The following is a 27,021-nucleotide window of genomic DNA, read 5'->3' as shown; positions in this document are numbered from 1 at the left end:
GCATTTACCAGGTGACTTTGGTAATCTCAGGTAGTCCCAAAGCATTTTATAGCTAATGAACTGCTGCACTAAAATGTCACCCAAGATTGTGTCCAAATTTTTTGAACAGAGCTTGATCTCTCAGCCTTCAATTCAGAAGCTGCTACTGGGTGTTGACATATTTGACAGTGGTTCGGCTCTTCGCAATAAACAGTTCTGAATATTTCCAGACATTTTACTCACACATGCAAAACCAACACTATAGGCATATATGCAAGATTTAAACAAACTATTTCACTTAATGTACACTTCACCAGCAATAGGAGCACTTAACATAGTGTGTAGCAACAGAATTTTCTAAATGTACATTATGCAAACACATTACAGCATTACAATGATGGCACAGTTATCACACACAAAGACTACTATGCTGACATTAGATCCACAAATAAGGACATAAAAAAACATTATTTCAGAATTCAGATTTAACAAAGAAATTACATATAGCTCCTGAACTTAATAGTTTGTTGTAGAAAAATATCCTTACTTTCTCGCAGCTTCTACTAAAGCCTTCTCATCTGGTGAAGCAGCATAGTATTGCACAGAGGATGAATCAACTACAGAATTCAAATTTGATCTCCGTGTCTCTTCCTGGTCATTAATGTGCACTGTGTGACAAAGGGATATTGCCTTCAAGAACATCTTTTCCTCATCGGTCTAGGAATTGAAGCATGAATGGTCAGAACACTATCATATTCAATCAAACAAATACTTTTTTAAAACAAATATGGCACGAAGAATAGGAAGATGTCTGATGTGACTGTCATATGTTTGATGCTGATCACTACAAAAGAGGACTTCATTGAAAGAACAGTACTGAAGTAGGAAGGAGAGTCAGGACTGATCAGACCGAGTCAGGCCTATAATCAACACTGGATGAAGGAGGGAATGAAGAGTCGTCAAGTGGACCCAAAAGGTTAACTCGGTTTTCTCTCTCGAGATGCTGCCAGATCTGTGGAGATTTTCCAGCAATTTTGGTTTTTGTTCCAGATGAACTGTTGTGTTCAAGATTGTGCATATTCCAGCCAAATCAGTGACATTGATCTTGGGGGAGTTGCAGTCAAGAGGAGTCAAAAATCTTAGGAACAGATAATCAGTTATCAGTTCCTAGTCCTCAACCAGCAATACTTTCAACAAGTCTAACTGTTGCCTCAAGTGATGACAATAAAACTCAGGTTTGACTGACTATCAACAGCAACTGTCCAATCTTACAGGAAGAATGAGACCTTGGGCAAGATATTTGTGGAAGTTTACACTGATGATCTTTATACTAGCAGGAAATCAATGAAAAAAGGTCAAAGTCTAAATGTTCCAAGATACCAATCAGTGTTTAAGTGAAATTAGTATTACTGGACATGGTTATCACACCAATTTATGATGTATACGAGAACCATGGAAATCTATATGGACGGTATTACATCAACTGTTTAACAAAGGCAACACTACAGTAAAACCTTCATTATAATACACGCTCGGGAGTGTTTCAGTCCAATTATTCGTTGTAAACTTGAGACACAGGATGAGGACTGGATGAATATTCAGTCTGTCCATTTAGGAGATAAAGGTTCAATCTAGTCAACTCAGTACAATGATATCCTGTTGGCTATGTAATGAGCAAAATAATCCACAACTCAATTTCGTGCAAGTTAGAAGTAGGCCCTATTCTAAAGTGACAACATAATTTCATCAGGTCATGGTGTGTAATAACACTAAAAAGATTGTCTAATTCAGTCTGAAATGGGACAACTCACTTTTAAAACTGTGCCCACTAATTATACTTTTTCTCCCAAGGGAAATCATCCTTTTAACACCCACCCTATTAATTCTCCTCGATTTTAAATGTTTCAATAACACCACCCTTCATTTTACTAAATTCCAGTGAATACAGACCCAATTTGCTCAGATTTTTATCACATCCCAGAGACTAAACCTAGATTAAAATGTATTCACCTCCAACACAAGTACATTTTTTTTTCTTAAAATGTTCAGACAGAAATGGTCTCACCAAATCATTATACAAATGTAGAAGTACTGCTTTATTCGTCAACTCTGAACCTCTTGCAACAAACGGCAAGCTGCACACCTTCCTCTTTGCTTGCTGCACCTGCATGCTAACTTCCTGCTTATCTTGCTCGAGAACATCCAAAATTCCTTTGCACATCAATACTTTCAAGTTTCACACCTTTAAAAATGTATTTTGCTTTTCTTCTCATAACCAAGTAACTGCACACATCTTCACATAATAAAAACACCTAGCATCTCACTTGTGTTAATTGATTTGCTGAAGTTTACCTTCCCACTGGTTTTGCATCGGTAAACACATTACTCTTCACTCAGTTCTTTAATATAGATTATAAATAGCTCAAGGTTTAGCACTGACCTTTGTGGTAATTTACAATTTGAAAATGCCCCACCTATGCCCCTCTCTAATTCCTAGCTATTTATGAAACTACCCATGCCAATATATTATCCATGATCAAAGTTTGTGAGAAGATTTGTAGCTCGGGTGCTCGTTGTTGTGGTTCTGTTCGCCGAGCTGGGAAGTTGTGTTGCAGACGGTTCGTCCCCTGTCTAGGTGACATCCTCAGTGCTTGGGAGCCTCCTGTGAAGCGCTTCTGTGATGTTTCCTCCGGCATTTGTAGTGGTTTGAATCTGCCGCTTCCATAAGTCATAGGAGCGGAAGTAAGGCCATTCGGCCCATCGAGTCCACTCCGCCATTCAATCATGGCTGATGAGCATTTCAACTCCACTTAGCCGCATTCTCCCAGTAGCCCTTAATTCCTTGTGACATCAAGAATTTATCAATTTCTGCCTTGAAGACATTTAGCGTCCCAGCCTCCACTGCACTCTGTGGCAATGAATTCCACAGGCCCACCACTCTCTGGCTGAAGAAATGTCTCCGCATTTCTGTTCTGAATTTACCCCCTCTAATTCGAAAGCTGTGTCCCCGGGTCCTAGTCTCCTCACCTAACGGAAACAATTTCCTAGCGTCCACCCTCTCCAAGCCATGTATTATCTTGTAAGTTTTTATTAGACCTCCCCTTAATCTTCTAAACTCCAATGAATACAATCCCAGGATCCTCAGCCATTCCTCATATGTTCGACTTACCATTCCAGGGATCATCCGTGTGAATCTCCGCTGGACACGCTCCAGTGCCAATATGTCCTTCCCAAGGTGTGGGGACCAAAACTGGACACAGGACGCCAAATGGGCCCTAAACAGAGCTTTATAAAGTCTCAGTAGCACAACGGTGCTTTTATATTCCAACCCCCTTGAGATAATTGACAACATTGCATTCACTTTCTTAATCACGGGCTCAACCTGCATGTTTACCTTTAGAGAATCCTCAACTAGCACTCCCAGATCCCTCTGTACTTTGGCTTTACGCATTTCCTCACCGTTTAGGAAGTAGTCCATGCTTCTATTCTTTTTTCCAAAGTGCAAGACCTCGCTTTTGCTCACATTGAATTCCATCAGCCATTTCCTGGACCACTCTCCCAAACTGTCTAGTTCCTTCTGCAGCCTCCCCACTTCCTCAGTACTACCTGCCTGTCCACCTAACTGTATCATCAGCAAACTTCGCTCGAATGCCCCCAGTCCCTTCATCCAGATCATTAATATATAATGCGAACAGCTGTGGCCCCAACACTGAACCCTGCGGGACACCGCTTGTCACCGGTTGCCATTCCGAAAAGGAACCTTTTATCCCAACTCTCTGCCTTCTGTCAGACAGCCAATCCTCAATCCATACTAGTAACTCACCTCGAATACCATGGGCCCTCACCTTGCTCAGCAGTTTCCCGTGTGGCACCTTATCAAAGGCCTTTTGGAAGTCTAGGTAGACCACATCCACTGGGTTTCCCTGGTCTAACCTACTTGTCACTTCTTCAAAGAACTCCAACAGGTTTGTCAGGCACGACCTCCCCTTACTAAATCCATGTTGACTTGTTCTAATCTGACCCTGCTCTTCCAAGAATTTAGAAACCTCATCCTTAATGATGGATTCTCGAATTTTACCAACAACCGAGGTTAGGCTAATTGGCCTATAATTTTCCATCTTTTGTCTTGATCCTTTCTTGAACAAGGGGGTTACAACAGCGATCTTCCAATCATCCGGGACTTTCCTTGACTCCAGTGACTTTTGAAAGATCTCAACCAACGCCTCCACTATTTCCTCAGCCATCTCCCTCAGAACTCTAGGATGTAACCCATCAGGGCCAGGAGATTTATCAATTTTAAGACCTTTTAGCTTTTCTAGCACTCTCTCTTTTGTAATGGCAACCATACTCAACTCAGCCCCCTGACTCCCTTTAATTGTTGGGATATTACTCATATCTTCCACTGTGAAGACTGACGCAAAGTACTTATTAAGTTCTCCTGCTATTTCCTTATCTCCCATCACTAGGCTTCCAGCATCAGTTTGAAGTGGCCCAATGTCTACGCTTGCCTGTCGTTTGTTTCTTATGTATTGAAAGAAATTTTTACTATCATTTCTAATATTACTGGCTAGCCTACCTTCATATTTGATCCTCTCCTTCCTTATTCCTCTCTTTGTTATCCTCTGTTTGTTTTTGTAGCCTTCCCAATCTTCTGATTTCCCAGTGCTCTTGGCCACTTTATAGGCTCTCTCTTTTTCTTTTATAGATTTCCTGACTTCCTTTGTCAGCCATGGCTGTCTAATCCCTCCCCGGATAATCTTTCTCTTCTTGGAGATGAACCTCTGTACAGTGTCCTCAATTTTACCCACAAACTCCTGCAATTTTTGCTCTACTGTCTTCCCTGCTAGGCTCTGCTTCCAGTCTATTTGCGTCAGTTCCTCTCTCATGCCCTCATAATTACCTTTATTTAACTGTAACACCATTACATCCGATTTTGCCTTCTCTCTTTCAAAGTGCATACTGAACTCTACCATATTATGGTCGCTGCTTCCTAAGTGTTCCCTCACTTTAAGATTTTTTTATAAAGTCTGGTTCATTACATAGCACTAGGTCCAGAATAGCCTGCTCCCTTGTGGGCTCCACGACAAGCTGTTCCAAAAAGCCATCCTATAAGCATTCCATGAATTTCCTTTCTTTGGATCCACTGGCAACATTATTTACCCAGTCCACCTGCATATTGAAGTCTCCCATGATCACTGTGACCTTGACTTTCTGACATGCCTTCTCTATTTCCCATTACATGTTGCACCCCTGGTCCTGACCACTGTTAGGAGGTCTGTACATAACTCCCACTCTGGTTTTTTTGCCTTTGTGGTTCCTCAATTCCACCCACACAGACTCCACATCATCCGACGCTATGTCATTCAGCACCATAGATTTAATTTTGTTCTTAACTAACAAAGGCAACCCCGCCCCCTCTGCCCACCTCCCTGTCTTTTCGATAAGTTGAAAACCCTTGTATGTTTAACTGCCAGTCCTGACCTCCCTGTAACTACGTCTCTGTGATGCTTACCACATCATAATCATTCACGATGATCTGTGCCATTAGTTCGTCTGCTTTGTTATAAATGCTACGAGCATTCAGGTAAAGTGCTTTAAATGCTAACTTTCTTATCATTAGAGATATTGGAAGTCATAAGATGTCCTAAGTTATCCTTCCTTTTTGCTGCATTCCCAGTCTGTCTCAAGTTTAAATCTGCCTGTACATATGCTATCCTGCCGCTTATCTTTCCATTTAATTCCCTACTCCCTGTCGCTTTCACTTTCCCTTCGGTTGTCTTCGGTTTCACTTTCCCTTCCGGTTGTCAGTTCCAGCTGTCCGTTGCAGTGGTCGGTATATTGGGTCCAGGTCGATGTGCTTATTGATTGAATCTGTGGATGTGTGCCATGCCTCTAGGAATTCCCTGGCTGTTCTGTTTGGCTTGTCCTATAATAGTAGCGTTGTCCCAGTCAAATCCATCAACTCGCCACGAAACGACACGACCAGCTATCCTTGGTAGCCACACACGCAGATGACAAGCAACATGAATTCGACTGGGACAATACTACTATTATAGGACAAGCCAAACAGAACAGCCAGGGAATTCCTAGAGGTATGGCACTCATCCACAGATTCAATCAATCAATAAGCACATCGACCTGGACCCAATATACCGACCACTGCAACGGACAGCTGGAACTGACAACCGGAAGCGGCAGTTTCAAACCACTATAAATGCCGGAGGAAACATCACAGAAGCGCTTCACAGGAGGCTCCCAAGCACTGAGAATGTCACCTAGACGGGACAAAATGTCTGCAACACAAATTCCCAGCTCGGCGAACAGAACCACAACATATTATCCATGAGTTTTATCTTGCATTTTAACCTTTAATGTGGCATCTTATCACATTCCCCTTGGATGTTCAGTATACTACATCTATTGGTTCTCCTTTACTTATCTCGGTAGTTACATTTTCAAGAGAGACAAAATATTTGTTTAATGCTTCTATAATTAGGTTCATACAGTCAGTCAGAGGCATTCAGAAACAGATCATTCGCTCCAACTAATCCATGTCGAACATAACCCCAAACTGAACAGTTCAAAGTCTCACCTGCCTGCTCCTGGCCCATATAACTCCAAACCTTTTCTATTCATGCACTTATCCAAACATGTTTTAAATGTTGCAATTCCTCAAGAGGTTCGCTCCACTCCCAAACCACCCTCTTAAAAGAAAAATGCCTCATATCTTTTTTAAATTTCTCTCCTTTCACCTTAAAAATGCTCGAGAGTCTTGAAATCCCTCATCCAACATAAAAGATAACTACTATTAACTCTTTCCACACTCTTCATTATTTATAAACTTCCATAAGGTCCCCCCTGAACCCCCTACACTCCAGTGAAAAAAGTTCCAGTTTTTCTTTACAACTCGAAACCTCCATATCTGGCAACAGTCAAAAAATGTGCTGGAAAAGCACAGCTGGTTGGACAGCATCTGAGGGGCAGGAGACTATAAGCTCTTCATCAGGCATGTGAGCGAGGCCCAAAGGGGCTGACAGATAAATGGGAGGTGGGGGGGGGGTGGGGGATGGGGGGGGGGGGGGGAGAGGGAGAGGAAGTAGCTGGGAATGCGATAGGTCGATGGAGATGGGGGATGATGGTGACAGGTTGGAGCAGAGGGTGGAGGATACATGGGAAAGAGATAGATCAAGAGGGCGTTGCACAGTTGGATGGTTGGATCTGGGATAAGGTGGGGGAGGGAAGATGAGGAAACTGGTGAAATCAACATTGATCCCATGTTTTTGGAGGTGGAAGATGATGCGTTCTTCCTCCAGGTGGCAGGTGGCTGAACGTTTCAGAGAATCTTGATGTGGTTTCCTCTACACTGGGGTGACGGGACGCCAACTTGCGGAATGTTTCAGAGAACGTCTCTGGGGCACACACACTAAACAACCCCACCACTCTGTGGCCGAAAACTTCAATTCCCCCTCCCATTCTGCCAAGAACATACAAGTCCTGGGCCTCCTCCACCTCAATTCTAGCCACCTGATGCCTGGAGGAAGAATGCCTCATCTTCCACCTTGGGACCTTCCAATCACATGGGATCAATGTTGATTTCAGCAGTTTCCTCATCTGCTCTTCTCCACAATTCCTCCCCCCCCCACACCAACCGTATTACCCCAGATCCAATTCTGCACTGCCGTACCTGTCCATCTTCCTTCTCGCCTATCCGATCCACCCTTCACTCCAACCCATCACCATCACTTCTCACCTCTACCTACCTATTGTACTCCCACTTATCTTCCCCTCAGCCCCAGCCCCCTTGGACTGCCCCCACGTTCCTGATGAAAAGTTGATGCTCAAAACGTCGACTCTCCTGCTCCTTGGATGCTGCCTGGCCGGCTGTGTTTTTCCAGCACCATACGTTTTGACTGCAGCAAGTGCAGTCCTCACTTTCTCCATATCTGGCAACATCTTGATAAATCTCTTCTGAACCTTCTCCAGCTCAACTCTAATCATTCCTATAACTGGACGACCAGAACTGGACGCAGTATTCCAGAAGAGGCCTCATCCCTCTACTTTCTGATTTATTGTAATAGAAATAATTTTTTGAATATTATATATATTGTTGAACTGTTAGTTTTGTTGCAAATCTACATGCATTCTGGTAGAGAGTCATTACTTCTGTCATTTTACCTTTTTTCAACCTCTGGCCTTATCTACTGGCACACTCTTTGTACATCTTATCCTTTCCTGCAGTGTTGATTATTCTTATTGTTACCTTGTTCTGTTGTCTTCAGTTTATCTTCGAGGAGAAAGTGAGGTCTGCAGATGCTGGAGATCAAAGTTGAAACTTTATTGCTGGAACAGCACAGCAGGTCAGGCAGCATCCAGGGAACAGGAGATTCGACGTTTCGGGCATAGGCCCTTCTTCAGTATGCCCGAAACGTCGAATCTCCTGTTCCCTGGATGCTGCCTGACCTGCTGTGCTGTTCCAGCAATAAAGTTTCAACAACTGTCTTCAGTTTATCACATGTTCCCTCATTTGATTCCCTCACCCTCATAAGTATAAAGCTCTTAGTATTGTTCTCGTTACATAACTTTCCAGAACACTGGTCTCAGCACAATTCAGGTGAAGGTCATCCAAATAGAACAGCTTCCACTTTCGCCAGCATTGGCGCGAGTGTTCCATGAATCAAAGGAGGCGATGGCCTAGTGGTATTGTTGCTGGACTGCTAATCTGGAGACTCATGTAATGACCCTGGAACCTGGGTTCGAATCCTGCTATGGTGGCATTTGAATTCAATAAAAAAAATCTGGAATCAAGAGTCTAACGATGACCATGAATCCATTGCTAATCACTGGAAAAACCCATATGGTTCCCTTGTCCCGTGAACGAAGTTAAAAAAAAAAATCAAAACCCATTTCTCCACAGCACCTTTTGAACCATGCATTCAACTCTATGATCTCTGGTAATTACATAAATAGGAATCTCAAATAGCTCTTAAGAATATCCCAGAATTTATACATTAGCATTAAAATAATGTTACAAGAATGGAAGGCAAATATAAAAGAAACTTACAAAAGTGTATTTTTCCCCGTCAGTCACTCCTTCACGGACCAAATTGCCATTGATGTATTTGTACTTAATACCATTAATAGAGCATTCCCTGAACTTCATTTCATTTTCAGTCAGCGTTCCAGTTTTGTCCGTAAACACATACTCCACCTAATAATAGAGTATATAAATTGAAGGGTCACTGAACTCAAAATGTTGATTGTTTTCTCTCCATAGATGCTGCCAGATCTGAATTTCTCCAACAATTCCTTTTTATGTTTGATAAAAAATTGTATCTGATTTAACATGTGCACAGTTTAAAATCCTAAAAATTTCCAATGTACATATGCTTTGCAAGTGTGTTATTTCAAGTATAAAACTCAGACAAGACTTATCAAAATGGGCCAAGCAGCTATTTTCCTTCTGACAAAGAAATTCAAGAAACATTGGCTGATATACACAGACATTATTGTAGCACAGGGAAAGATTAGTTTGTTATACGAAATTTTTTTTTTTATTATCAACATCAATTCGATGGTAGTTTCCATTGTGTTTTAAACTGACCTACAAATTCCATTGACTTAACTTTTTATTATTTCCGTAACAGTCTCAGTGGTGAGATTCTTAGAATTTGATAGACCAGTGTTTTTGATGTCATTTTTTAGACTTTTAAAGTTAAGCATTTTGCCATTCAGGGTGTCAATTTACAGATCACTGGATCGACTGCTGTAACATGGCAACTGGGACCCATTAATGCATATTTTGGGAACTTATCGATGTTGGACAGCATCGAAAGTAGCAAGTTTCAGTAGTTGCTCAAGCTTGAAATGCAGTAGGGCTCAAAGAGCTCCTCGTTCATAAGTCAAGGTTTCTTCAAAAATAGATTCCAGGATGTGGTCACACAAAACTATAGAAGCTGCAGAAAGGTAAGGGAGCTGGCTATCAACAGCAGATCATGACAAATATAGGTATAGACTTCAGAACCGTGAATGGGCAGAACATGACAGATAGAATTAAATACAGAGAAAAGTGAAGTAACACAAATGGGAAGAGAGTGCACAATAAAAGGCACAATCTTGTAAGTGTAGAACAATAGAGACCTCTGTCTCTGGAAAAACTGTTGGAAAGGTGGTAGCAGATGTTAATAACGTGTTTAAAAAAAGAGACATGGGTTACAGGATTGATAAACAGAGAAATAGAATATAAAAAGATCAAGCTACAACTTTAAAGATGTTTAAAAGGGTATGTCTCAGCTATGGTAGAAAACTACGCAAGTGTGACACTCAAAAGTACACAGGAGGTTTATCAGGATGCTATTGGGGATAAAGATTTTCAGCACGAGGAGGCAATTCAAAAGGTTGGAAGTATTCTATTTGGAACAAAACATTAAAAAGATAACCAATCAAGATTTTTTTTACAATACTAAGAAGTTTTGGAGTAAAGTTGGAAAAATAATTCCTTTGGCGAACGAGTCAATAACAAAGATTTTACATTCAAAATCATGGAGGGGAGTTGACGAGAATCTTTTTCTATCCAATTATCAGGATCTGGATAGCTCTATTTGAAAGAGGTTGTGGAAGATAATACAATAAATTTAAACAAGGACTTTTACAGGTATATGAAGATGTAGAAAACTTACAGCTTACAATTTACAGCTTGTAGTCAAAACGTCAAGCTGTAGGACTAGGCTGTTTTAAAGAGACAACATTGTGTTTAAAACTAGCTTTATACTCTGTATGTGAGATTAGCTTGAAATAGGTAAATTGAAAGTAGTGGACGCGCAAGTTTTTTAAAAATGAGAAATTGCTTAAAGTTTCATTTCCATGGAAACTCTTAGATAGATCATTATTTTGTGATTATGTTGAACAGAGCCATATAGTTAGACCAATAAATAAAGCAATAACAGTAGTATAAAGCTATGTTTAGATTAACTCAATTGAAAAACCTAAATATCGCTCAAAGATTTTGTTAAAAGTTCAAAAATAGCCACCCCACAGATAGACATTAATTTCCACACCCTGCTTAAGTAAGGTTTGAAGGTCTGCTCTCTCAATACAATGAAAGGTACTGGCATTGTAATCAGGTAGGAAGGATCATTACTTACAGTGCAGGAGCATTTGTCACTGAAATCAAAAACAAAAAAAAAAAGAGTAGGAGCAGGCTTTGGGAAAATGTCAAGCAAATAAACACAGTCTCAGTGAGAAATTAACGAGCCCAATGACCCAACGCAGGACTGTATTTACAGGAAGATCTACTCTGACATCTGGGTGCGATGCTGCATTTTAGCTACTTGCAGAATATAAATTAATGCAAAAAAGTAGGCTATAGACTGGATTATGCTGCCCACTGTTGAATGCCAGTGGAATGTGGTGATTTAAAGATTAACAACTGTCAGAGGGGTAAAATAACGGAAGCAAAGACATGCCAGGGAAATGAACAATTAAAAATTGTGTTTTACCATGTTGTTAGTTGCAGCAAAGGCACTAGGAATTCAGAGGAGGTGGAACAATAGAATTCGGGAACAAAAACAAACTGTTGAAAGAACTGCTGACTGTAAATGTTTCCAACTTCTACACCAAGAAAATGCTTTTAAAATTTAAGATTATGCAGATGTTAAGTTAAAGCATTTATTACAGTGGCAGAAAAGACATTTGATGTGGACTTCCCTACGGAGGTAGTATGGGCTGAGGTCACAAAAAGGAGAGATCAACCTGTTGGGACTTTTCTATAGGCCTCCAAATGTTCCAAAGATGTAGAGGCAAGGATTGCAAAGATTAGATTAGATTACTTACAGTGTGGAAACAGGCCCTTCGGCCCAACAAGTCCACACCGACCCGCCGAAGCGTATACCACCCAGACCCATACTCCTACATTTACCCCTTCACCTAACACTACAGGCAATTTAGCATGGCCAATTCACCTAACCTGCACATTTTTGGACTGTGGGAGGAAACCGGAGCACCCGGAGGAAACCCACGCAGACACGGGGACAATGTGCAAACTCCACACAGAGAGTCGCCTGAGGCGGGAGTTGAACCCGGGTCTCTGGCGCTGTGAGGCAGCAGTGCTAACCACTGTGCCACCTATGATGCTGCATAGGAGTGAAAGTAACAGGGTAGTTGTTTTGGGGGCCTTCAACTTGGGCGGCACGGTGGCACAGTGGTTAGCACTGCTACCACACAGCGCCAGAGACCCAGGTTCAATTCCCGCCTCAGGCGACTGACTGTGTGGAGTTTGCACTTTCTCCCCGTGTCTGCGTGGGTTTCCTCCGGGTGCTCCGGTTTCCTCCCACAGTCCAAAGATGTGCAGGTCAGGTGAATTGGCCATGCTAAGTTGTCTGTAGTGTTAGGTAAGGGGTAAATGTAGGGGTATGGGTGGTTTGCACTTCGGCGGGTCGGTGTGGACTTGTTGGACTTGTAAAGTAATCTAATCTAATCTAAAAACTTGCCTAATATTGACTGGAAACACTATAGTTAGAGTACCTTAGATGGGTCAGTTTTTGTCCAATGTGTGCAGGAGGGTTTCTTGACAGTATGTAGACAGGCCAAGAGGCAAGGTCACATTGAATTTGGTACTGGGTAACGAACCAGGCCAGGTGTTAGATTTGGAGATAGGTGAGCACTTTGATAGTGACCACAATTCTGTTAGGTTTACTTTAGCAATGGAAATGGATAAGTATAAACTGCAGGGTAAGAATTATACCTGGGGAAAAGACAATTATGATGCGATTAGGCAATATTTAGATACATAGGATGTGAAAAGAAATTGCAGGGGATAGGAACAATTGAAACGTGGAGCTTGTTCAAGTAACAGTTACATACTTATCAAGGACATGCAGTAACGGTCAGGCAGGCAGGAAGAGGCCGAGCGAGGGAACCGTGGTTTATTAAAGAAGTTGAATCTCTTGTCAGGATGAAGGAGGCAGCTTACGTAAAGATGAGATGTGCAGGCTCAGTTAGGGTGCTCGAGTGTTACAAGTTAGCCAGGAAGGGACATTAGTCGTCTTTGGCAGGTAGGATCAAGGAAAACCTTAAAGCTTTCTAAAGATATGTCAGGAATAAAAGAATGACTAGAGTAAGATTAGGGCCTGTCAAGGTCAGTCGTGGGAAGTTGTGCTTGGAGTCCGAAGAGATAGGAGAGGTGCTAAATGAATATTTTTAGTCAATAATCACAGAGGAAAAAGAAAATGCTGTCGAGGAGAATATGGAGACACAGGCTACTAGACTAGACAGGATTGGAGGTTCATAAGGAGAGGTTAGCAATTTCTGAAAGGTGCGAAAATAGATAAATCCCCTGGGCTAGATGGGATTTATCTGAGGAGTCTCTGGGAAGCTAGGGAGGAGATTGCAGAGCTTTTAGCTTTGATCTTTATGTCGTCATTGTCTACAGAAATAGCGCCAGGAGACTAGAGGATAGCAAATGTCCCCTTGTTCAAGGAGGGGAGTAGAGACTACCCTGGTAATTATAGACCAGTGAGCCTTACTTCGGTTGTGGGTAAAGTGTTGGAAAGGACTATAAGAGATAGGATTTATAATCATCTAGAAAGGAATAATTTGATTAGGTATTGTCAATACGGTTTTGGGGAGGGTAGGTCGTGCCTCACAAACCTTGTTGAGTTCTTTGAGAAGGTAACCAAACTGGTGGATGAGGATAAAGCAGTTCATGTAGTGTATATAACTTTCAGAAAGCATTTGACAAGGTTCTCCACGGTAGGCATGGGACTGAAGGTGATTTATCGGTTTGGATCAGAAATTAGTTCGCTGTAAGATGACGGAGGGTGGTGGTTGATGGAAAATGTTCATCCCAGAGTTCAGTTACTAGTGGTGTACCGCAAATATGTGATTTGGGTCTACAGTTTTTTATCATTTTTATTAATGACCCGGATTAGAATGTAGGAGGATTGGTTGGTAAATTTGCGGTTGGTAAATTTGTGGAGTCACTAAAGTCAATGGAGGTGTGGTCAGTACGGAAGATGTTGCAAGTTACAGAGGGAATAGATAAGCTGCAGAGCTAGGCTGAGAGATGGGAAATGGAGTTTAATGCTGAAAAGTATAACGTGATTCACTTTGGAAGGAGTAACAGGAATACAGAGTATTGGGCTAATAATAAGATTCTTGATAGTGTGGATGAGCAAAGAGACCTCTGTGTCCACATGCATAGATCCCTGAAAGTTGCCACCCAGGTTGATAGGGTTGTTAAGACGACATACTGAGTGCGAGCTTTTATTGGTAGAGGGACTGAGTTTCAGAGCAATGAGGTCATGTTGCAACTGCACAAAACTCTGGTTCAAAACTTCTGGCGCACAGTTCTGGTCGCCACATTACAGGAAGGACATGGAAGCATTGGAAAGGATACAGAGGAGGTTTACCAGAATGTTGCCTGGTATGGAGGGAAAGTCTTGTTAGGAAAGGCTGAGGGAGTTGAGGCTGTTTTCATTAGAGAGATGGTTAAGAGGTGACTTACAGACATATAAGATGATCAGAAGATTAGATAGAGTGCACAGTGAGAACCTTTTTCCTGGATGGTGATGGCTAGTACGAGGGAATGTAGCTTTAAACTGAGCAGTGATAGATATAGGACAGATGTAAGAGGTAGGTTCTTTACTCAGAGTAGTAAGGGTGGAATGCCCTACCGGCAATAGTAGTAGACTCACCTACTTTAAAGGTATTTAAATGGTCATTGGATAAATATATGGAAGTTAATGGAATAGCGTAGGTTAGATGGGCTTTGGATCGGTTTCACAGGTTGACACAACATCAAGGGCCGAAGGGCTGTGCAATGCTGTATTGTTCTATGCTTAAATATTACAAACAATAAGCTTAGAAGAAAACTGTGTCATAGGGAAAGCAACTAAAGGAAAATAAAATGTTTGCTGACACTAATGCTCTAAATAACCTGGCATGCTTACTGTCAATTGCTGCCAAATAGATGTACACATGTATAATATCAAGCAGACTTTTAAAAATAAAATAAATAGCCCAAGTTTAAACTTTACTTTTCTTACACAATCTATCCTTTTTCATTTTTAGGCACTTTAGGTATTTCTCACTATGTTGAATATGTTTATGAGAGATGTCACTGGATGCTCCTGGATGTCTGCAAGCACTGCCAAAAGGAAGTTGTAAAGCCCAACAGCAAGACTTAAAATTGCTGAGATAAAGAAATATACCACATTCTGTTTCAAAGGAAAGACAACTGGATTTTATTGTCAGTATTTGCATATGTTAAAAACTTCCTCTAAATGCAAGTCTGTTCATAGCTACACATTTCCATCCTTCCTTCTGTAGGGCCAAAAGCCATTAACACTTTGTTTCCAATACTGAAGTACAGACTACACAGTGTTATTTATTTTCTCCCCATACTCTCATTTTTATGGTGGGAAACTGGAATTTTTTTTATACTTGCGAATTAGTTGAAACTGTAGGTTCCTTGTTTTCAGGAATGGGAATGCAACAGATCTTTGGTACTCAGTGTGACGGGTTTTGAATTCATAGTTGCTTGGAATTATGCAAGTATGAACATCATTTCACAACCAGTCTGCTTATTTTAAGATCATGCAACCAGAATATAAAACTAAATTTTGTTTCATGTTCATGAACACTGTGAAGAATTCAAATATCATTGATGGCCACAACATATTTGGAGGTATGAAGGATTCTTCAATAACATGCAACAAGTTAATTCTTCAACTGACAAAATATATACACAGTCCAGAGGTGGGAAATCACTTAAAATACTAATCAATAACCTAGCACTGACATGATTAATAGGAGGTTGAAAGTGAGAGCGGGTGGCATAGTGGCTAGCACTGCTGCCTCACAGCACCAGAGACCAGAGTTCGATTCCATCCTTGGGCCACTGTCTGTGAGGAGTTTGTACAGTCTCCCAGTGTCTACGTGGGTTTCCTCCCACAATCCAAAATGTGCAGGTTAGGTGAATTGGCCATGCTAAATGTTCAGGGGTGTGTAGGTTATGTGCAATAGTCAGGGGTAAATGTAGAGTGTTAGGGGAGGGGAATTGGTCTGGTGGGTTACTTTTCAGAGGGTGTGTGGGGACTTGTTAGGCTGAAGGGCCTGTTTCCACACCAGGGATTCTATGAATTCCAACATCATATCTATGTAGGGATTCTATGAATTCTATTGAATGAAAATAGCTCTCCTTCAAGGTAGTGAATCACATTAACATGAAGAGCCAAATGGCCTCCTCCAGTGCGCACAATTTCAATTATTACTTCTGTTGCAAACAGTTTAGAGACTGCTATCAGTTTCATCAGGCTTTGACTGCTCAAAAGATAGTTTACGGACTATGCAAATCAATTCTCACCTGTCCAAGTTCTTCATTAAGGTCAGAGGTGTTAACCTGTGCACGCTGACCTGTTGCATCATGGTACAAATCAAGATCCCATACAATGAAAAAAGATCCCAAGAACTTCTGCATCTCAACGGTAACATAGAGTGAAATTGGAATGATGTAATTGTATAGCACCAAGAAAGCCAAGAAATCAGATATACCAGTCAGAATCTGTAAACAAAGCAATAATTATACCATTAAAATGAAGCAGTATTATGATAGCTATATGAACATGATATTGAAAATGTACACATTATTCACCACATACATTTTAAACAAAATGTTTATCACTAGCTGAAAGAAAATTTCACTTGCCAAGCAATGGAAGGGGGAGCAAGAGCAGGGAACAAACAGGTAAAATGCGAGTGTGGACAAGAGTGCGTGCGCATGTTTTCACTACTGTTACTTTTTTAAGTAGTAGTATCCAAAGCCTTGCACAATTCTAAGGAAGGAGAAAAATAGACTCAGTAATATTTGTTATTGGTGGAAGCTTTTTCTAATCCTTAGTATTGATAATTTATAAATTGTACATTAAAAATGGAACCATCGCAGCATGGCTACATTCAATGCATACATGTACAATTAGTTGAGCACTGCATGTTGAAAATAACATTGTCCACATATACAAATAGTTACAAAGATTTAATAGAGCCTAAATCAAGTTATAATCTATCCATACTCACTCTACTGCTATTTTTCTCCTGTGTCGTTCTTTCATTGTATGAAGGTTCATACCACCAAGCATATTTCAAGATGGTACTAATAACTGCTTCAATCACAAGAATTTCTAGGAAGACTATCAAAAAAGTGTTCATAGACCTAAACAGAATGACAAAATATCACAAGAATGACTTAATGCATTTTCTTTCACTTCCCATGGTTCACATCATCTCAATTCTGCATGCATCCTATTCTAGATCAACTTGTTTCAGACATTCTCTAGCAAACCACTGGAGCAGGAAAGACTTGAATCCTGGTCTGCTGGCTCAGAAGTAGGTACATGGCAAGTGCACTAGAAAAGCTCTATGCATCTTATTACATACCTATATAGAGTCATAGAGATGTACAGCACAGAAACAGACCCTTTGGTCCAACCTGCCCATGGCAACCAGATATCCCAACCCAATCTAGTCTCACCTGCCAGCACCCGGCCCATATCCCTCCAAACCCTTCCTATTTATATACCCATCCAAATGCTCCTTAAATGTTGCAATTGTACCAGCCTCCACCACTTCCTCTGACAGCTCATTCCATACACGTACCATCCTCTGTGTGAAAAGGTTGCCCCTTAGGTCACTTTTATATCTTTCCCCTCTCACCCTAAATCTATGCCCTCTAGTTCTGGACTCCCCGACCCCAGGGAAAAGACTTTGCCTAGTTACCCTAGCCATGTCCCTCATAATTTTGTAAACCTCTATAAGGTCATCCCATAGCCTCCGATGCTCCAAGGAAAACAGCCCCAGCATATTCAGCCTCTCCCTATAGCTCAAATCCTCCAACCCTGGCAACATCCTTGTAAATCTTTTCTGAACCCTTTCAAGTTTCACAATATCTTTCCGATGCAATATTCCAACACTGGCCTAACCAATGTCTGGTAATATTCACGTTCTTAAAATCTTTATCGCATTATATATTTTCTGTTTTCACAAAACAAAAGGTGGCGTGAAAATGGCCAACACAGTAAGATTAGTGCTGATTATCCAGCTTAATTCCACCACCTCACTCTATACTCATTCCATTTGGACTTTTGGTCATTGTATTTTTAATTACACATACTTTTGCCCAGAGCAGTAGTAATTTCAAAAATATAATCTGAGTATATGCAATAAACCTAGTTACTTAGGATACAATACAGAGTCCACAATACGGAGGAATTTCTTTTCCTCAACTTCAAAGTCTGTTCAAAATCAGGGAAAATTTTCAGAAACTTCACTGGTAAAATGCATACAGTTTTTCACAAATATAGCAGAAGAATGTAGGTATATACACTCAATTACATTCAATTGTTCAACATTCAACACAATTTAGTGATCAAAAGAAAGCAGACTGAAAAGGTGGTGACAGGACATGGAAGATTCGAAAGGGCAGCAATGGAGTTAAATCACTGGTAAACTTTGTGGCCCATTCCTAGTCACTCTTGAACTGAGTGGTTTTCTGAACTATTTCATCGGGCAGTTGAGCATCAACCACATTGCTGTGGATTTAGGACCAGACCTAAAGATAATTTGGGGCTTGGTTAGCTCAGCTGGTTGGACAGTTAGTTTGTGATGCAGATTGACACCAACAGCAGGGGTTCAATTTCCACACCAGCTGAGGTTACCATGAAGATACCTTCTTCTCAAACTCTCCCTTCACTTGAGGCATGGTTGCCTTCAGATTAAACCACCAACAATCAGCTCTCTCTAATGAGAGAGCAGCCATATGGTCCTCTGGTACTATAGTCACTTTAAAAATAAGGACATTAGCGAACCAGATCAATTTTACAAGAATGGTTAAATGGCCACCATTAGACCAATTTTTAATTCCATTGAAGTCAAATTTCACCAGCTGCAAAGGTGGGGATGTGCACCTGTGCTGTCAGAACATGACACTGGGCCTCTGGATTATCAGACTAGTGAAATTTGCACGATGTCACCTTCTCCCCTTATCTGTATATAATGCTAACTCAAATTTTAGAAATTAAAAAAAACGTAACTTGGATTCCATCTGAGTATTTGACCAGCACTCCTGACAGCCATTCAAGACAAATATGAGAAGTTTAGTGTCAGTAGTATTTTAACTCCTAAATCTGTCAGAAGGAGAATAAGAACTATTACAGAACTGGAAGCAAGTGGGTAACAATGAGAACATGCTGTGCACTTTCAAATATTTTTTAAAGTTCATTTTTGAAAGCAAACAAGTCTCGTAACTTTCATCAGTTGAGGGTAAATTGATCTCTGATCTCATTACTTGAAGGGGGTGGGACTCAAGGTGCGGGTGGAGAGTTAAGATGGTTAGGAACATTAAAGATGTTTTTAAAAAAAAGATATAGCAGTAGGTAGTTGGAGTGTGGAGAGATGAGTTCACTTTCTTAGATACTTACAAGAAGCTTTGTTCTTGTGTACTAACAGTGTAATAACATGGAATTCCATGCTCAACACCTGCTTTCCAATTCTGGTTAATGGCTGGTCAAAACTGCAGAAGCCTTGGATGATTATGCTTTGCAAAACTGTTCTCATTATAGATACAGCCTCTATTAGAATGTTCTGTTTCAAGTCTTAGTTCACAATGAATTGTTTTTAGATTACTTTACAGTGTGGAAACAGGCCCTTCGGCCCAACAAGTCCACACCGACCCGCCGAAGCGCAAACCACCCATACCCCTACATTTACCCCTTACCTAAGGTTACGGACAATTTAACATGGCCAATTCACCTAACCTGCACATCTTTGTGACTGTGGGAGGAAACCGGAGCTCCCGGAGGAAACCCACGCAGACACGGGGAGAATGTGCAAACTCCACACAGTCAGTCGCCTGAGGCGGGAATTGAACCCGGGTCTCTGGCGCTGCGAGGCAGCAGTGCTAACCACTGTGCCACCGTGCCGCCCACATTTGATCTGAACAGGGAGATCTCTTAATGTTAAATTGTACCCAAGTTCTGGTCACTCCCACAAGATGAAACAAGAAAATCACTTTCCATTTTTCCAAGCTTCAACTGATATAGACTTACTTCGTAACATAGCCCAGCATCCCAGGAATGAGTCAAGTGAACCTTCTTGGAACTGCTTTCAAAGCAGTTGGCTTAAAGGCTGGTTTGCGATGCGAACAATTGGTTGAGGTTACCATGAAGATCCTGCTTCTCAACCTCACAACTCGCTGGAAGCATGGTGATCATCAGGTTAAAATGACCACTAGTTGTCTCTCTCTCTCTAATGAGTGAGCAGTCCAATGCCATGGACTATGATGACTTTATTTGTAAGCTAACCAATTCTTTATCCAGTCTATTATGTTACTCCCTACATGATGTGCCTTGACTTTATGAGAGACAAAAAAACTGCAGATGATGGAATCCAAGGTAGACAATAGGAGGCTGGAAGAACACAGCAAGCCAGGCAGTATCAGGAGGTGGAGAAGTTAACATTTTGGGTGTAACCCGTCTTCAAGATTAGGGGTGGATGTAAGGGGAGCTGCAGATAAAGGGGTGGGGGAGATGGGCAACTCATACTTGGTATTAATTTGGTTAGTTTTACTCAGATTTGTAGGACAATTAATTAAATTTAAGTCAATGATAAATTAAACATGCTCTATTTCAAAATCTGATCAATCTGAGTGAAGTTGAATGTTTTCTTCTGATAAAACCACTATACAAGTACTTGATGTTGACTGTATGAAAAATGCAATTACTGTAGTTCCTACATTGGTTCAATTGGCGTAGTGATGAACATGATTGTCACCTGCCACTTTCTAAATTCAGTTTCCTTAATTAAAGGAAAATCCAAAGCATTTTCTCCTCTGGAAATTTCACAGCAAGTAAATTAAAAGAAAACTTACTTTTCCACAGAAGAACGTTTCTGTGATTTGCTCTTATAATTCAAAGCAATCTTAGCATCCATTCCAGTGTAGACAGCCACACCTGAAAAATAATATGCGTTATTTACGTTGAAGAAATAATAAGCTGTTAGTTAATTCAAAATACTTTAGTTCATCACTAGTATGAAACTACTTGCATCACAAACTTGTATGTAATTTTTCATATAACTTGCATTTATCATTTGCAAAATTCAAAATGGCAATGGAAAAACAAAGAAACCAAAATAGATTATCAAACAATACAAAATCCAAAACCTTGAACTCTCTTCTTTGAAACAAGACTAAATAGAGTAATCCCTTGTGTCACAGGAATTTACAATCAGTTTTGTGGTTGCAAATATCTATTTCCATTAATGATATCTGGCACAAGGTGTTACCTGACGTGTGTTTAAAAAGAAAAATCAGTGTACAAAAATAAATTATTTTATCCTTAATGAATTATTGAGGGACCGACTATGCTAAAATAACGCACACCAGTAGGCTACTTTCATCAGGTGAATTCCCTTTTCCTGTTGACATTTCTATGAAAGGTAGGTTATGAGCCAAAACTTGAGTTTGCACGTCCTCTGTGTCTCTGGGGGGTTTCTTCCAGATGCTCCGGTTTTCTCCCACAGTCTAAACATGAGCAGATCAGGTGAATTGGCCATGGTAATCTGCCCCTAAATGTCCAGGGATGTGCAGGCTCGGTGGGTTAGCTATGGTAAATGTGGCATTATAGGGTTAAAGGTGGAGGCCTGGGTTTGGGTGGGATGCCTTTTGGAAGGTCAGTGTAGACATGAAGGGACGAATGGCATATTTCTGCACAGTAGGAATTCAATTATTCCATTTATTGGCCATAAATGCTGCAAGCTAGGTTTTGGTCAAGCAGTATTTCTAACAAAGACAAATCATCAAAATATCACGTTCATTGAAATTTTCATCCTAATTGACTAAAATAGACAAATAAACACTTTCTTGATGTAGGATGAAAAATGTAGCCAATTCTCTGGGAAAGGAGGGATAGGTTTCCATGCAAGTGGGAAACTAGCTAAGAATGGAAGATGCAACAATTATCCATTGCCGCACTGATGATGGAGAGAAGGGAAAACTAAAGTTTAAGCTGCCAGAGACCAGCAGACCCAGAGATAGGACTGGATCCTGAATTGGGTTGAGAATTAAAAGTGTGCTGAAGCTTTCGGACTTGTGAAAGCCACTGGGCAAAACATATCCCACATTTTTCTAGGATACACTTCAATAGCTTTATACTTTAAGGCCTTCAATACCTCCTCTTCTGTAACGTGGACTATTTTCAAGTGATCAATACCGATTTCCCCGAGTTCCCTAGCTTCCATGTCTTTCTCCAGTGCAAATACTGAAGTGAAGTTTTCATTTAGCATCTCGCCCATCTTGTGTATTTCCAAGCATAGATTACCTTGCTTATCTTTAAGGAGCCCTAATACTCTCTCTAGTTGCTCTTTTGCCCTTAATATACTTGCAGAATCTCTTTGAATTATCCTTAACCGCTAGGGCTATCTCAGTTCCCTTGTCTCCGTACTTCCCTCTTAAGAATTCCTTAATCCCTTTATACTCAAGATGCACTTGATACAGTTGTCTATACCCGACATATTCCTCCTCCTTACTCTTGAAGGAAGCCTCAATATCCCTAATCATGCATTGTTCCCTCCGTTTACCAGCCTTACCACACACTCTTCCAGGAACATAACTGCCTCTGAACACTCACTTTTGAAAGCCTCCCACTTGCCAGCCATCCCTTCCCCTGCGAACAGTCAGCACCAATCAACTTTTAAAAGTTGGCCTTACTCCAATTTAAAACGTTACCAAGACCTATTCTTTTCCATAACTATTTTAAAATTAATAGAATTATGATTAGATTCCCTACAGTGTGGAATGATCACTGGTCCCAAAATGCTCCCCTAAGATGGAGGACAGGAAAAATTTCTGGTTGTAAGAGCTGCTCCTTTTTTTGAGGTATTTTAGGTGCTGGAGGTGATTTCCTCGAATTGCAGGAACAGCAATTACTGTTTCATATGCTGTTGCATTGTTTTCGAACTTTGGACAAAAAATTCAAAACAACAGCAGTCTTAAAAGGGAGAAGAACAGAAAAAGGAAGCATGTGGTGAGGTCATTGCAAGAGCGATGGACGGAGGGAGGGCGATGGACGGAGGGAGGGAGGGAGGGAGGGCGATGGACGGAGGGAGGGAGGGAGGGCGATGGACGGAGGGAGGGAGGGAGGGCGATGGACGGAGGGAGGGAGGGAGGGCGATGGACGGAGGGAGGGAGGGAGGGAGGGAGGGCGATGGACGGAGGGAGGGAGGGCGATGTACGGAGGGAGGGCGATGGACGGAGGGAGGGAGGGCGATGGACGGAGGGAGGGCGGGAGGGAGGGAGGGCGATGGACGGAGGGAGGGAGGGAGGGCGATGGACGGAGGGAGGGAGGGAGGGCGATGGACGGAGGGAGGGAGGGAGGGAGGGCGATGGACGGAGGGAGGGAGGGAGGGAGGGCGATGGACGGAGGGAGGGAGGGAGGTCGATGGACGGAGGGAGGGAGGGAGGGCGATGGACGGAGGGAGGGAGGGAGGGCGATGGACGGAGGGAGGGAGGGAGGGCGATGGACGGAGGGAGGGAGGGAGGGCGATGGACGGAGGGAGGGAGGGAGGGCGATGGACGGAGGGAGGGAGGGAGGGCGATGGACGGAGGGAGGGAGGGAGGGCGATGGACGGAGGGAGGGAGGGAGGGCGATGGACGGAGGGAGGGAGGGAGGGCGATGGACGGAGGGAGGGAGGGAGGGCGATGGACGGAGGGAGGGAGGGAGGGCGATGGACGGAGGGAGGGAGGGAGGGCGATGGACGGAGGGAGGGAGGGAGGGCGATGGACGGAGGGAGGGCGGGAGGGAGGGAGGGCGATGGACGGAGGGAGGGCGGGAGGGCGATGGACGGAGGGAGGGAGGGAGGGCGATGGACGGAGGGAGGGAGGGAGGGCGATGGACGGAGGGAGGGAGGGAGGGCGATGGACGGAGGGAGGGAGGGAGGGCGATGGACGGAGGGAGGGAGGGAGGGCGATGGACGGAGGGAGGGAGGGAGGGCGATGGACGGAGGGAGGGAGGGAGGGCGATGGACGGAGGGAGGGAGGGAGGGCGATGGACGGAGGGAGGGAGGGAGGGCGATGGACGGAGGGAGGGAGGGAGGGCGATGGACGGAGGGAGGGAGGGAGGGCGATGGACGGAGGGAGGGAGGGCGGGCGATGGACGGAGGGAGGGAGGGAGGGCGATGGACGGAGGGAGGGAGGGAGGGCGATGGACGGAGGGAGGGAGGGAGGGCGATGGACGGAGGGAGGGAGGGAGGGCGATGGACGGAGGGAGGGAGGGAGGGCGATGGACGGAGGGAGGGAGGGAGGGCGATGGACGGAGGGAGGGAGGGAGGGCGATGGACGGAGGGAGGGAGGGAGGGCGATGGAAGGAGGGAGGGAGGGAGGGCGATGGACGGAGGGAGGGAGGGAGGGCGATGGACGGAGGGAGGGAGGGAGGGCGATGGACGGAGGGAGGGAGGGAGGGCGATGGACGGAGGGAGGGCGAGGGGGGGAGGGAGGGAGGGCGAGGGGGGGAGGGCGCGCGAGACGGGGGGGGGGGGGAGGGCGCGCGAGACGGGGGGGGGGGGGGGGGGGGGGGGGGGGGGAGGGCGCGCGAGACGGGGGGGGGGGGGGGTGGAGGGAGGGCGCGCGAGACGGGGGGGGGGAGGGAGGGAGCGCGAGACGGGGGGGGGGGGGGGGGGGGAGGGAGGGGGGGGGAGGGAGCGCGAGACGGGGGGGGAGAGGGAGGGAGCGCGAGACGGGGGGGGGGGGGGGGGGGGAGGGAGCGCGAGACGGGGGGGGGGGGGGGGAGGGAGCGCGAGACGGGGGGGGGGGGGGGGGGAGCGCGAGACGGGGGGGGGGGGGGGGGAGGGAGGGAGGGAGCGCGAGACGGGGGGGGGGAGGGAGCGCGAGACGGGGGGGGGGGAGGGAGCGCGAGACGGGGGGGGGGGGGGGGGGGGGGGGAGGGAGCGCGAGACGGGGGGGGGGGGGGGGGGGGGAGGGAGCACGAGACGGGGGGGGGGGGGGAGGGAGCGCGAGACGGGGGGGGGGGGGGGGGAGAGGGAGAATGAGAATTCATGTGTCGCTGGACATTGGAGTGCATCTGGGAAAATTAACAAACTGAATTTCACAACTAATCTTTGAGGAACTGGTTTGGGTGAAGTTCACAACACAGAATCAGATAAGTTAATTGTTGTTTTAAGTCTGTCCAAGAGAAAGGCTATATGAGTGAGTACAGTGGGTTCTTTCTTGATTGTGTGTTTTTGGAGAGAAGTCTCTTGATGAAACTTAAAATATAAGCTACAGGTATTAATTTAACTGGTACAGTATTTTGCAGCGAAATATGACAGTTATTTTCTGGGTCAATAGATTGTGAAGGAGTAAAAAAATGGTCATTGCAGTGATATGTACTTCTTGTCAGATGTGGGAGTTTAAAGGTTACTGCGGATTATATCTGCCCTAAATGCTGTTGGATGCGAATCTTATCAGATCGAGTGGATCGGTTGGAGAGACAGATAGAAGCAATGAGGAATTTGCAACAGCATGTGATGGATGGCAGTTATAGGAAGGGGGGAAAGTCTCAGGCACAGTCACATAGATGGGTTAACTCCAGGAAAGGTAAGAGGAGAGGTAGGCACCGAGGGTCTTTTGTGGATATACCCATTTTAAACAAGTATGCTGTTTTGGAAAATGTCGGGGGTGATGGATTCTCAGGGGAATGTAGCACGAACAGCCAAGTTTCTGGTATTGAGACTGGCTCTAAAGCAATGAGGGGTATGTCGGCTTCCAAGAAATCAATTGTGTTAGGAGATTCTGTAGTCCGAGCTACAGGCAGACGTTTCCGTGCCAGCAGAGAAAAAACAGAATGGTGTGTTGTTTCCCTGGTGCCAGGATCAAGGATGTCTCAGAGGGTGCAGAAAGTTCTCAGGGGGAAAGGGGCCAGCAAGAGGTCATTTGTCCACATTGGAACCAACGATATAGGAAGGGAAAAAGTGGAGATTCTGAAGGGAGATTACAGAGAGTTAGGCAGAAATTTAAAAAGGAAGTCCTCAAGGGTAGTAATATCTGGATTGCGCCCAGTGCTATGAGCTAGTGAGGGCAGGAATAGGAGGATAGAGCAGATGAATGCATGGCTGAGGAGCTGGTGTATGGGAGAAGGATTCACATTTTTGGATCATTGGAATCTCTTTTGGTGTAGAAGTGTCCTGTACAAGAAGGACAGATTGCACCTAAATTGGAAGGGGACTAATATACTGGCAGGGAAATTTACTAGAACTTCCTGGGAGAATTTAAACTAGTAAGGTGGGGGGGGTGGGACCCAGGGAGATAGTGAGGAAAGAAATCAATCTGAGGCTGGTGCAATTGAGAACAGAAGTGAGTCAAACAGTCAGGGACAAGGTAGGACTAATAAATTAAACTGCATTTATTTCAATGCAAGGGGTCCAACACGGAAGGCAGATGAACTCAGGGCATGGTTAGGAACATTGGACTGGGATATCATAGCAATTACAGAAACATGGTTCAGGATGAGCAGGACTGGCAGCTTAACGTTCCAGGATACAAATGCTACAGGAAGGATAGAAAGGGCAGCAAGAGAGGAGGGGGAGAGGCATATTTGATAAGGGATAGCATTACAGCTGTGCTGAGGGAGGATATTCCTGGAAATACATCCATTGAGGTTATTTGGGTGGAACTGAGAAATAAGAAAGGGATGATCACCTTATTGGGATTGTATTTATAGACCCCATAATAGTCAGAGGGAAATTGAGAAACAAACTTGTAAGGAGATCTGTTATCTGTAAGAATAATAGGGTAGTTATGGTAGTGGATTTTAACTTTCCAAACATTGACTGGGACTGCCATAGTGTTAAAGGTTTAGATGGAAAGGAATTTCTTAACTGCGTACAAGACAATTTTCTGATGCAGTGTGTGGATGTACCTACTAGAGAAGGTGCAAAACTTGGGGCCAGCGACCATAATTCTATTAGTTTTAAAATATTGATGGAAAATGATAGGCCAGA

General features: G+C 43.6%; 1 protein-coding gene across 5 annotated transcripts in view; it reads right to left on the bottom strand.

The window, feature by feature from the left end:
- atp11b (ATPase phospholipid transporting 11B) overlaps positions 1–27,021 on the bottom strand; it is a 177,666-nt gene that overhangs the window by 99,423 nt on the left and 51,222 nt on the right. For all 5 annotated transcript variants that reach the window (XM_087993531.1, XM_043702353.2, XM_087993532.1 and 2 more), the window contains 5 exons: positions 20,897–20,978; positions 17,050–17,185; positions 16,340–16,537; positions 9,041–9,187; positions 527–696 (listed from right to left, as the gene is read on the bottom strand). In XM_087993531.1, coding sequence (XP_087849657.1) covers positions 527–696; positions 9,041–9,187; positions 16,340–16,537; positions 17,050–17,185; positions 20,897–20,978 — 733 coding nt within the window. The remainder of the gene's footprint in view (positions 1–526; positions 697–9,040; positions 9,188–16,339; positions 16,538–17,049; positions 17,186–20,896; positions 20,979–27,021) is intronic.

The sequence above is a fragment of the Chiloscyllium plagiosum genome, unplaced genomic scaffold (genome assembly GCF_037043375.1).
Source record: "Chiloscyllium plagiosum isolate Xiang-an unplaced genomic scaffold, Cpla_swu_hap1 HiC_scaffold_13, whole genome shotgun sequence".
Classification (NCBI taxonomy): domain Eukaryota; kingdom Metazoa; phylum Chordata; class Chondrichthyes; order Orectolobiformes; family Hemiscylliidae; genus Chiloscyllium; species Chiloscyllium plagiosum.
This window is presented reverse-complemented; position numbering and strand designations above follow the sequence as displayed.